This window comes from Urocampus carinirostris, chromosome 12 (genome assembly GCF_059441175.1).
Source record: "Urocampus carinirostris isolate Australia breed hairy pipefish chromosome 12, RoL_Ucar_1.0, whole genome shotgun sequence".
NCBI classification, from domain to species: domain Eukaryota; kingdom Metazoa; phylum Chordata; class Actinopteri; order Syngnathiformes; family Syngnathidae; genus Urocampus; species Urocampus carinirostris.
In genome coordinates, this window is record NC_142360.1 from 32,187,719 (window position 1) to 32,199,373 (window position 11,655).

An 11,655-nucleotide genomic window follows, 5' to 3' on the forward strand; every position below is an offset into this window, starting at 1 on the left:
TATTCATACACAAAGCGCCAAGTTACATTAACGTTGCGTCTTTCTCGACACATATGTTACACCTGTCTCACTCTTCAAGTCAAGTCACATTTGTTTATATAGCCCTTAATCACAAAAATGTCTCAAAGGACTGCACAGGATTACAATTACAAAATTACACAATTACACAATTACCTGATCTTAAACCAGCATGCGGGCAAGGAACAACTCAAAAACCTCCGTTTGAGGAAAAAAGAGAAACCTTGAGAAAGGACCTCACATGCGGTATTCCCCCTTCCAGGATTGACCAGGGTGAATTACCATTAGCATTACTGTACACAGAATAGTAAACACTAAGTAAGATGTTGAAGATGTCTGGAAAGAGCATGACACCAACGACGCCCCAGCCTATAAACTAGTCCTCTTAACTTATATTGGTCGTGTGCCCCTGGCGGCCGTTAGGGAAAGATGCACAAATTGGCCCCATCTTTGCATAAGCCACAGAGTTGAAAGCTTGGAAAAAAGTCACGGCTTATAGTCCAAATTTTACGTTAAGTATTCTTCGTTAAAAAAATAACAATAATAAATGATGTATAACAAATTGTTTGAAGCAGGACCGCTGTTTGGATTTTTATTTTCGAGTTGTACAAAAGATTTAATGCAAACTTAATAAACAAAACATTTTTTGTTGGTGTCAAACGTTAGAACCAACTTGCTTGTCTATCGCTTTTAGAAAAAAACAAAACAAAAAGTGAGTCCCAGCAATTTGAAAACATATGATTACACTGAAATGACATTGTGAATATGTAAGAAGTGGGATGGATTATTAAAATCCTATTAAATTTACCTATTGATTTTAAAAGACAAGATATTTCAATGTCCTATTATGTTTTGTATTAAACACTGGAAAGTTTACCTAATTCAAAGCATGGAATTACTCTTGAGAAGACCAGTAAAAATGTATATTGTAATCCTTGTTTATTGTGGGTAATGTAGACCAGAACCCCTTGCGAAATGCTAAAATCCGCGATGTGGCAACAATAGTTGACCGAGGATAATGGATTGTCACTGCTTGGGTGCTGTTCATTTTAGCGGGAAGAACAGAAAAAAACCTCCATGCATAACATTAATTTGCTCTCTTGGTCTCGGGACACAACAATAGTCCACTGGGGAGAATAGATCACATCCACAACCATGCATTTCATTTTAGGCAGGCCAAAATAGCTCGCCTCCCTACAAAAGTCCCCACTCGCAGCATTATGGGGTTCGAGATGATAGATCTCGGCTGCACAAGTGCAGTTCATATAAGGTGGAAATAATTGAATAAAATATGTGATCGTATATTGGGGGATAATGGATGGCAACTGCCTAAGTGCAGTTTACTTTTTGGTGGACAAAAAAGAGGCAGGAGGCTCTCTGCAGGCCCCTGCTCACAGCAATACACGATGGGGGAAAGTGAATCGCAGGAATACTTTTCAACCCGTGAAGCCGCAAAGTACGTACAAGCTATGTAACGAGGGGTTAAAGTAATTTTATGGAATACAGTACAGACATTTTATCAACAGTTTTGGACGGATTGTTAGGGACTTTATCATTATAGACTGCATATTTTTCTATTCATCAGCTACAGCGAAGTAAGATCAGAACAGCGGCGAGAGTGTGGTCCAAAAGCGTCACCTCCAGAGATGAAGGCAGACAAGGTGAGCGACAGCCCTCGGTAACTGCATCAATTTGGCAATCTGTTTACTGTTGATTCCTCCCTTGTTCCCCAGCAGTCACAGCCCAACTCCACCAGCCTCCAGGAGGCGCTGGAGCGCTTTGGCAGCAGCGGACCGCTCTCGCCGTCCTCACGCAGCTCACGTAAATCGGCCCACATGCCACTGTCGGAAGCCCCATGTAAGTGACCGGGGCGTACGGGTGCTTGAAATCCTTGAACCTGCTTAAATTTTGGGTAAAGTGTTTGAAAATGCTTGAAATGATTTCTATTGCCGTGTTTGATGGCAGTCTACTTCGATAGACCAAGCTTTTAAACTGAGAAAAAACAAAGTTAGTAAAAGTGACGCCGATGGTGGCTCAGTCCTCATTATTGAGTTGTAATGTGAAGTGTTACTCCCCCCTACTGTAGCATCCAAAAGGGCAGGTTTATAGGACTAGTCGTGGGAATTCAGGCTCTATTTCCAGAAGCGGCAATTTCAGCTCGGCTCCTTGAGAAGAGACGGCTCTTTCGACTCCGAAATGGCTCCTCAGTTTTTTTTCTAGCGATATATTATCAATAATAATAAAACTTGATGCACCAAATTATTTAGTAAGTAGTAATTTCATATCTTTTGCAGGGGATCCTTGCAAAACACGATGAATACAAATTAAAATATTCACAAAGCTGCAAAAAAGAATTTGTAAAATACAAAAGTTTTAGATTTTTACTCACTTGAAGAGATTCAAACAACACAAAATCCGTGAAAATGCAAAACAATAAAATATAAATTAAAAATATTAACTCCTTAGTGCTATAAAGTCCTGCAGAGAGCGACAAGGCCGTTTTTATACAAAACCTTTTTTTTTAATCCCAAATATAGATCTTTACATCATTACAAACAATATTGACATGAAAGTTTCAACTTTGTAGTGTTTGACAGTTTCGTCATGAAACAAGTTAAAGTTAAAAGAAAAGGAAAAATAACATTTTAAACGTGACACAAGAGGCAGATTCTTGAGCATATATCATATTCATATAGGGAATGATAATCATATTCAGAGATGTAACCCAAAAAAACAAATGTATTGAAAGATTTTAAAAGGTGGCTTTGGTTACATTTTTGACATATTTTTTGTGGATATAAAAATTGAAACAGATAAAATGAAATGTTTTTTTTGTGTTGTATGATAAGTCCAAATATAATGTGATCTTTGCATAAGGTGGTCGGAAAAGAGTGTCTTACATATTTGCACGTGTCTTGCATACATTTGTATGTATTTTTGTTTATTGTCAAGTTAATTGACAAACACTTTTTATTATATTATATTTTTTATTGTTTTAAATTACAGGATGTTTTGTTGTTTTGTGCACTATTTTCCCATAGTTTCCAAAACTTTGATATTTGAAAAAAGAGGAAAATTCAATTTTTTAAAGAGAAATCTGATTCCTCAATAAATCTAAAAAAATAATCGACCGATTTATCGATTATGAAATGAATCGTTAGTTGCAGCCCTAATTAAGTTGGTCTCTTCCTCAGCATCCCAAGTGAATCCCCAAGCCCCAGTCCAGACCACGCCAGGTCGCCAGGCTGGGTCCAATGCAGGCGTTGTGGCTCAAAGGAGATCATCAATTGGTAGCCAGGTAGGTACAAAACCTAGAAGTGCTCATGAGGGAAGAGCGGACCTCTTGGGATCAAGGGGTCGCAGGTTCAATTCCCGGCTCCTCCTAGTTTAATGTCTAGACCTATAAAGGCACCCAATAGACTGGTATATTTTGAGTACGCAATTTATTATTCATTAACGTGTACAAAAAATGTAATTTGAATTAATGATCTCAGGGTTCGTACAGATGCTTGAAACCCATAGAAAGTTCTTACATGTTGGGTGAAGTGCTTGCAAATGCTTGAAATTGGTTGCTGTTATATTTCTTCTACCCTCATGAAAAAGGGCAGCTGGAATCGGTTTGTATGGCATTGTCATGTCAAGTGTCCCCTACGTGGACAGGTAAAGAGACCGAAATGCCGGGTACTGGAAAAATTGGCTTTGAAAGTGCTTAAAAAATGCTTGAATATGGCCGTTAAAAAGGTGTATGAACCGTCAGATCTGTTTTGGAATCCAGCAATTACATTTTGAATCTTAAGCTGATTCATAAGTTAATCATCAAATTAATTAACACATGAATAAAATGTTAAAATAATATCTCTTGCATCACAATCGGAATGTTGACAAGTTAGCAAATGTGACAACAAAAACCACATCACTCTTTAATTATTGTCATGTATTGTGTGGCTGTCTCTAGCACTCTGTAAGCTCACAAAGCACAATAAAGACAGCGACAGTTTCACAACAACTACAACAACAGCAGCAGCAGCAGCAACAACTACAACAACAACTACAACAACAGCAGCAGCAGCAGCAGCAGCAGCAGCAACAACAACAACAACAACAACAACAACAACAAGTTCACAACGGCTCTCCAGTAAGTATTATGGCATAAATGTGCAAATGGCATAAAATCAAAGTTACACGATAAGTCCCTTTTTTTCATACATTTTATTATTTAAAGAATATTGACAATGGGGAAAACAATTGTTTATTTCTTTATTTTGTTAAAAATTGTAGTAACACTAATCATTCAATTAAGCAAGCAAATAATGTGTTTTGGCATTTTTATGTGATGATACCATAAAATATCAGATGCAGAAGAGAATCCTATAAGGAATAGCGCTTCAGTTATGAATTTTTCCTTTTCAAATATTACAATAGAGGAGATTAAATAGCTTTGACTGTACAATACAGTAATTGTAAATATTGATGCGAATCCTAGAATCTATGACATTAGCGCTATTGCTACCTTTCCAACTGGAAAGCTAGTGACTAACACCCTGACTCCAGAACGGCAACTGTCGCAAACACAAAACACATCCACCAGCCAAATAGTTGATTTTAAAAAAAATGTAAAAGCCTCTTAGTAACAACAATGTGTGTCACTTGGCTTAATTTGTCACGGTCGTTCGGGGGTCCTAATTATGCTTCAGATTTAACATCGTAAGACTATCATATGATTTTATTTATGTGTGTAATGAGGAGTCCCAAATATACATCAAAATGTTTAAAATAAATTAAGAATGCAGTATCTAAAAGTTGTGTCCTCAGTTTTCAAGCCAACCGGACTCAGTGCAGCACTTGAAGGAGCAGCTGGAGCAGCGCACTCACGACATCGAGAGCAACATCCAACGGCAGCTGGATGAGCTGTGGAAGATCCAGCAGGAGCTGCAGAAAGTGCAAGAGCAGAGCCTACAGATGCTGGTGCAGAAAGGTGCCTTGCAGGGGGGCTCCCAGTTACTACCTGGGCCACCACTACCAGGCATGCAGGGCCAAGTGGTTTCGACTGGTCATTTACAGACCGTTCAGCAACAGCAACCACAACAACAACATGCTGTCCAGCTCCAGCAAAACCCAACTCTCACACAGGTACAACATCATTTTCTTGCTCTCTATTTCTTCCATCTTTGTCCGCTATTATTGTCGTTAACGCAAGCAAAACAATCACATTAATGAAAGTCATTATGAGTGAGGCTCAATCCGCTTAGTACCCCTTCCCCTCAATTGTGCCCCCTTTTCTCGCAAAATTCTTTCTCAAAATATTGACAATGGGGAAGACAATTGTTTATTCCTTTATTTTGTAATAATTGTAGTCACACTAATCATTCTATTAAGCAAGCAAATAATGTATAAAGGCAGCACGGCGGCGCAACAGTTAGCGCGTGTGCGGCACAGTTCTGAGGTCGTGGGAACCTCCTGCGTGGGTTCAATTCCAGCTACCGGCCTTCCTGTGCAGAGTTTGTATGTTCTCCCCGTGCTTGCGTGTGTTTCCTCCGGGCACTCCGGTATCCTCCCACATTCCAAAGACATGCATTTCAGGTGAATCGGCCGGTCCAAATTGTCCCTAGGTGTGAATGAGTGAGTTGTCTGTCCCCGTGTGCCCTGTGATTGGCTGGCAACCAGTTCAGGGTGTCCCCTGCCCACTGCCCGGAGATGGTCGGGATGGGCTCCAGCCCCCCCGCGACCCTAATAAGGATAAGCGGTAAAGTTGATGAGATGAGATAATGTATAAATACAGTGTTTTGGCATTGATATATATATATATATATATATATATATATATATATAATTTGGCCGTAGGGGCACCATTTCCTGTGGTGTACCTTGGGCAAGTACAGCCTGGGGTTCCTACCCCTCCCCAGGCCGTGTTTTGGGGTAGAGGTTTGCTCCCCACATAAAACAGACATTACTGGTTTGCATATTTACCAGTAGCAAGAAAAAAAACTCCTGATCTGACTCAGATACAGCACTTTCATCATCTGCATCATCCCACTCTTCAGAGATGAGCCTAACCTATGAATTGAAGAACAGCAACATGCCACCATTCTGATCAGCAATATATTTCGACTGATCAGTCAATGCACTATAAATAAAAAAATACTTTTAGAGCAATTATAAAACAAAAATTGAAGTTCCATTTTGATTTTCCTCCTCAGCCTTCACTCGCTGCATCCTTGTACAACACGGTGATGATCTCGCAGCAGAACGCCGCCAACATGGTCCAAATGGCCAACGCGGATGCCACCACGACTGCCATGGCTGCCTTCACGCAGGGCCGCGGCGCCCAAATCAGGTTTGAACTTTTCTCTTTTAGCCACCAAGACAAGTAGGAGAGGTCGATTGACGTTTACCGGGCTGCAGGTTTCCGGCCAGCCGGCAGCTTCTCACCGAACTGATGACGGGCCAGATGGCGTGCAGGGCTGTGATGGTACCGTCCACAATGTTCATGGGCCCGATGGTGACAGCTTTCGCCCCCCAGCAAGGACATGCCCAGACTATCAGCATCGCTCAGCAGCCCACACAACAACAGGATCAACAGGTATGTCTGACTTTTTCCTTCTTGTAATCATTCTATTAATATGTCCATTTAGATCAGGGGTTGGGAACCTATAGCTCAGGAGCCATATATGGCTCTTTTCATGAGTACATATGGCTCCGAAATAAAATGTAACTATTGCACATCTCTCTGTGGCGTTCCAAAGTCAAGTGATTTCATCCCGATTTTGGTCCATATAAAGCCGAAGCAACTTAAAGCAGAAGTTCGATAAGAAACCATTTAAACTGATAAATAAAAACGCTGGCAAACGACTTTGATTGGGTGATTGCAAGACGAGATCAAACGGTGTCCAACTATTCACTTGTTCAGGTTTAGATACAAAGGAACATTCCTGGCGGAATACAGAGATGAGGAGGGTGGGGTATAAGTGGTGCTGGAGATTGGGAATAGTGTGTCTAGTTAACTTTGTGTTATTGTTGCTATTCTTATATCAAAACTGTTATTATTAATATCATTACAATAGTTGTTATATCATTGGTATATTTAGTGGGGAAGATGAATGGGAAGGTAATATAAGCATTTGCTTCTTACTACCCCTTTTCGAACATATTATGTCACGTTATTTTGTTGTTGAGTTATTGTTTTTGTTCTGTTTTCATTTTGATGTTCGAATAAAGTTTTCATTCATTCATTCATTCAAATTCGGTTTTCAATAATTGGCAGCTCTGGTTATTATTATTATCTGTTTGAATTTTATTTTGCTGTTTCTGTTTTGACAACACTCAGTGACCTCAAAACACAGGGCCATGGATTGATTCACATTGGATCTCTTCTTTTAATGGTACTGGATAAATTGGAAAATTGGCTTTGAAAGTCCTTGAAAAGTGCTTGAATTTGGCCGTTAAAGGTGTACGAACCCTGTAACCAGAAAACTGCCGATGTTTCCGCAGATGCTTCACAGCGGCTCTTTGATTCTACCGGCCGGAACATTCCCATTGCAGCAGGCGGCCACGTTTGCCGCTGCCACAAATCAGCCGAAACAACAAGTTCACATTCACAGGACGGACGCTTAAAGCAATCGTAACAAAGGGGGACGAACTAATCCTGGACTGAAACCACTGTGAAGGATTCTCGTTTGCACTGAAGGCGCCCACTTGTGGCACAGAAATGGCTTTGTGGCCGCCGCATCACTTGTTGCCTTGAGCTAAAGGTACGGTTTTAAGCCCGAGCCTGGCCCGAAATTCAGGTCAAGTCGGGCTTAAAATGTCAGTCCTTTTGTTAGGGTTTGGGCCGGGCTTCTTTTTTGCTGACTTTTTTTTTTTTAATCGTCCACCCATCATTGTTCTTCGTGGAGGATCCGCGTAAAGGATTCTGTCCCCTCTCGCGCAAGGCACCCCGCATCTGCATGCTCGTCCATGCGCACTGAGGAGGAGCCTTCCTTTCTTCCTCACTTATAAAATATAGAAATTCGAGTTTGCTTTGGGCTCTGTCTCTAAAATCCAGGGAACTTGTTTGACCCAGGGTGGCCCGGGCTCTATTACCCGCGGGCCGGGTCGGGCTGGATTTTTAAGGCCCAGTCTTAACTCTTGACCTAAATTAAGGCCTCATCGCCCATTTTCGGGCCACCAACCCGGTTTGGAAAACCCTGCTTTATGCAAAAGATACCACCATTTTGTTGTTACCTCCTACCAAATAACTTTTATTGTAGATGTTCTCAAGAATGGACTTTGAACAACAACTGTGCTTATTTGTTATATATTGTAGATACATAAAAAGTGCTATTTTATATGACGCAGAAGAGGAACGTACTTTTTTATGGAATTGAAGGAAGATTGCCAAAAACTGTGCAAACTGTGTTGCTTTGCTATACAAATGGTTTATTTTTTGCAACTTTTTGATTTTATCTTTATTTTTTCGTAAACCACTTTCAACTTTCCCGTTTCAACTCCTGTTTTCTCATCACAATTAAAGGGACAGTGTGTATTATTTGACCGCGCGAGACTGCCGTATGAGGGTTCGTACGAGTGGTTGGAATCCTTGAAAATGATTGTTTTCAAGGTTTGAAAAGTGCTTGAATAATGGGTGAAATGCTTGTAAGTGCTTGAAATTGTTGCTGTGTTGACCGGCAGTCTGATTCAATAGAAAGCAAATTAAAAAAAGGGGAAAAATTGAATCTTTTGAAACGCTGAAACTCCTGGTCTGATGGCTTCCGCCCTGGTGACCAATGGCCATGGCATTACTTTGTATGGCGTTGTCATGTGAAGCATCTTCGCCCCCTATTGGTCACACCCAAGGGGACAGGTGGTAAGACCAAGATCCAGGGTACTGGAGAAATTGGAAAATTGGCTTTAAAAAATCTCAAAAAGTCCTTAAATTTGGCCACGAGAAAGGTGTACAAACCCTGTGTATGGTGCAGTTGTTCTGTGATTAGATGCCAGAGTAGTGTGACCGAAAACAAGTGCTACAAAGCACACGGAAGAATACAAGCTACGGAGACTCAAAGTGACCAAAACGCACAATTTTCCTTCTCTATTTTTGCAAAGCCTTTTGAGGTTTTTGGGTACCCGTAGCAGCAAGATGGTGGACAATCACTGTATGTCAGCTCCCGGAGTGAGGCTCATGTTATGTAAAGTAGATGAACATTTCTTGACTTATGAGTATTTAAAAAATGCATGATTATTATTTAAAACTATTGTTTTTCTTTGCACAAGTGGAGTTTTTATTTTAATTTATTTTTTTACTACTAGGAGGTGCTAAATCAGGCATGTCAAACATTAGACCCGCGGGCTGGATCCGGTTATTTGAATGATTTAATCCGGTCCACTGTAAATTTTTGTTTTCCGCACCATAAGGCGCACCTAAAAGCCTTTATTTTTTTCAAAAGCTGACCATGCGCCTTATAATACAGTGCGCCTTATATTTGGATCAATATTAAGTCGCAAAGTCTTGCAACTAAAGCAAGCAGCCGCCGACTAGATTTTCCCCCGAAGGCGAAGTAGTCCGCGGTGTATGCTGAGATTTATATACCGGCGTTTCATTTCCTAACCAATGTGTCAATCATCCTTTGAATCAGTCACTATTGGCTAAAGTTATTCAGAGGTAAAGGGGGCGGATCCTTTTTATCATTTACAGGCTCGCATAGGCTAAAGGGGCGAAATAAAGCTTGCAATTGGCCGAAAAAGATGAATGTGAATCACACGTTGGGTTGCACTACAGCATAGAGAAAACATTTTTTTTTACTATTCTGTATTTGTAAATATTTTACTCTCCTGGATTTACTACACTCATGGTTGTAAGAACCATGGTTACGTATCATTAATGAACGTGAAGGCTGCAAGAGAACTTAGGTGAGCTATGCGGATTTATATTTTCCCGGTATCTTGATCTTGATGTTTCTGTGATGAGTCTATTTTTCAACTAAATTCAATTCAAAGTGTTTATTGTCATATGCACCGTAAAGAACCCCGTTTCCCTGCACAATAAAATTCTTACTTTGCTGTCCACACAGTTGCCACCAAAAAGTAAAATGGAAACTAAGAAATGTTTGGCATTTCTTGAATCCCAAGACTTTAACCTTCCGAATAATATTTGGAACGATGCATTTGAGTGATTGGTGACATCGTACAGACACTGTTTCCGTACATGTCTGAGACACGTATTTGCTTCTTTGCAAGCTTTCGGAATGTTAAGGGGGTAATAAGTTTGACTGAACTATCTGACTGTTTTGTCGACGTTCCCATTGTAGCGCCTTATCATCCGGTGCGCCTTATGTATGGAAAATATAGGACCAAAAACTATTTTTTGGGGGTGCCCCTTATAGTGCGGAAAATACGGTATGTCAAAAAAAGCAAGTCTCTAGCTTATTTCTATTAAAGTTATGATATAAATACAAACCAAATGATCCTTCCCGCCACAAGAGGGCAGCAAAGGTGTAAAAGAGCTGACGTCTACTCTGGTTTCACGTTAAAGACAATACTGTTCCGTATTTTCTCAGCTTCAGTAGACCCAGCCTACTAGATATATCTGTTGTCATTGTTTGTTTATTTCTAAAACTCTTACTTTGTGTTCCTTTATTTCAAAACAGTAGGACAATTGAAGCAAGCATGATTTTGTACATAGCTCCCACTTGAGTTTGTTTCGTATTCTGAGTTGGTTTAGATGTAAAGCTCAGCTCTTAAAATAAAGCATTTGTTAACACAGTGAATGCCAAACATATATTGTTTTCATTGTAAGTGAATAAATCTGTTGTGCTTAGAAAAGATCCCTTACCATCCAAGATTATATTTTGTAGGGTAGGCTACTACAGTAGGCGGAATAATAAAGCTAAATATTTGGTGTTGACAATTTTGTATTGATCCGTCCCACCTGAGAACATAACGTCTGGATCCTACCCCTGAGCCAAACCTAGTTTGGCATGCCTGCACTAAATAATACACACTGTCCCTTTAAGTTCCTGTGTTGAATAAAATGTCTGTACTCCATCATGCTTAAAATAAATTTACCATGTCAATCAAAAATAAGAAAGGTATGTATTTTTTGCTTGACTCTGAAACTTTTTGATACAGATGCGTTTTGCTATCAAATACTGAATAAAAACACATTTCAACATAAGTTTCACGATTTTATAAGATATTTATCGTATTCAAACGTGAATGTAACATAATTCCAAAGCAATAAACTGCGCTCCATTTCTGTAAATCGAGATGAGGCTTAAATGTAATTGTTGTATAATGGCGACGCCTAGCGCTTAGGAGTGGCCCTACAGCTAAATTTTGCCTTCACTCAACAATACAGTAAATTCGGAATTGGGAAAGAAATTGTGTAGAACATATTTGTAAAGCAATAATCTGAAAAGATAAACGCTTTCAATTCTCTAATTGGTTTCATACAGCAAAATATTTAAGACTTCTGAATTAATTTCCTTACATAAATGATGAATTTAACAATTCGTCTGAAAGTGTAATACCACTAGCTGTTTATTTCAATCATATACATTTTGTATAGTATATCTTTACAATGAATTAATGTTATTTTTGCTCAGTTTAAGGCTGGATTATTCTATATTTTGTCTTATTTTACACATTTTTCATAATTTTTGA

The 11,655-nt window shown here is 39.6% G+C and overlaps 1 protein-coding gene across 2 annotated transcripts in view; it reads left to right on the top strand.

Annotated features, from left to right (window-relative positions):
• Nucleotides 1–11,108, top strand: part of clocka (clock circadian regulator a) — a 32,428-nt gene extending 21,320 nt beyond the window's left edge. The window contains exons 15-22 of one of the 2 annotated variants that reach the window (XM_088350418.1): nt 1,604–1,679; nt 1,755–1,875; nt 3,213–3,316; nt 3,974–4,153; nt 4,831–5,148; nt 6,216–6,352; nt 6,421–6,598; nt 7,507–11,108. In XM_088350418.1, the coding sequence (XP_088206544.1) occupies nt 1,604–1,679; nt 1,755–1,875; nt 3,213–3,316; nt 3,974–4,153; nt 4,831–5,148; nt 6,216–6,352; nt 6,421–6,598; nt 7,507–7,629 (1,237 nt within the window). In that variant the 3' untranslated portion in view covers nt 7,630–11,108. Of the gene's footprint in view, nt 1–1,603; nt 1,680–1,751; nt 1,876–3,212; nt 3,317–3,973; nt 4,154–4,830; nt 5,149–6,215; nt 6,353–6,420; nt 6,599–7,506 lie in introns of both variants that reach the window. The other variant, XM_088350417.1, reaches the window with a different exon arrangement.
• The last annotated feature ends 547 nt before the right edge of the window (nt 11,109–11,655 follow it).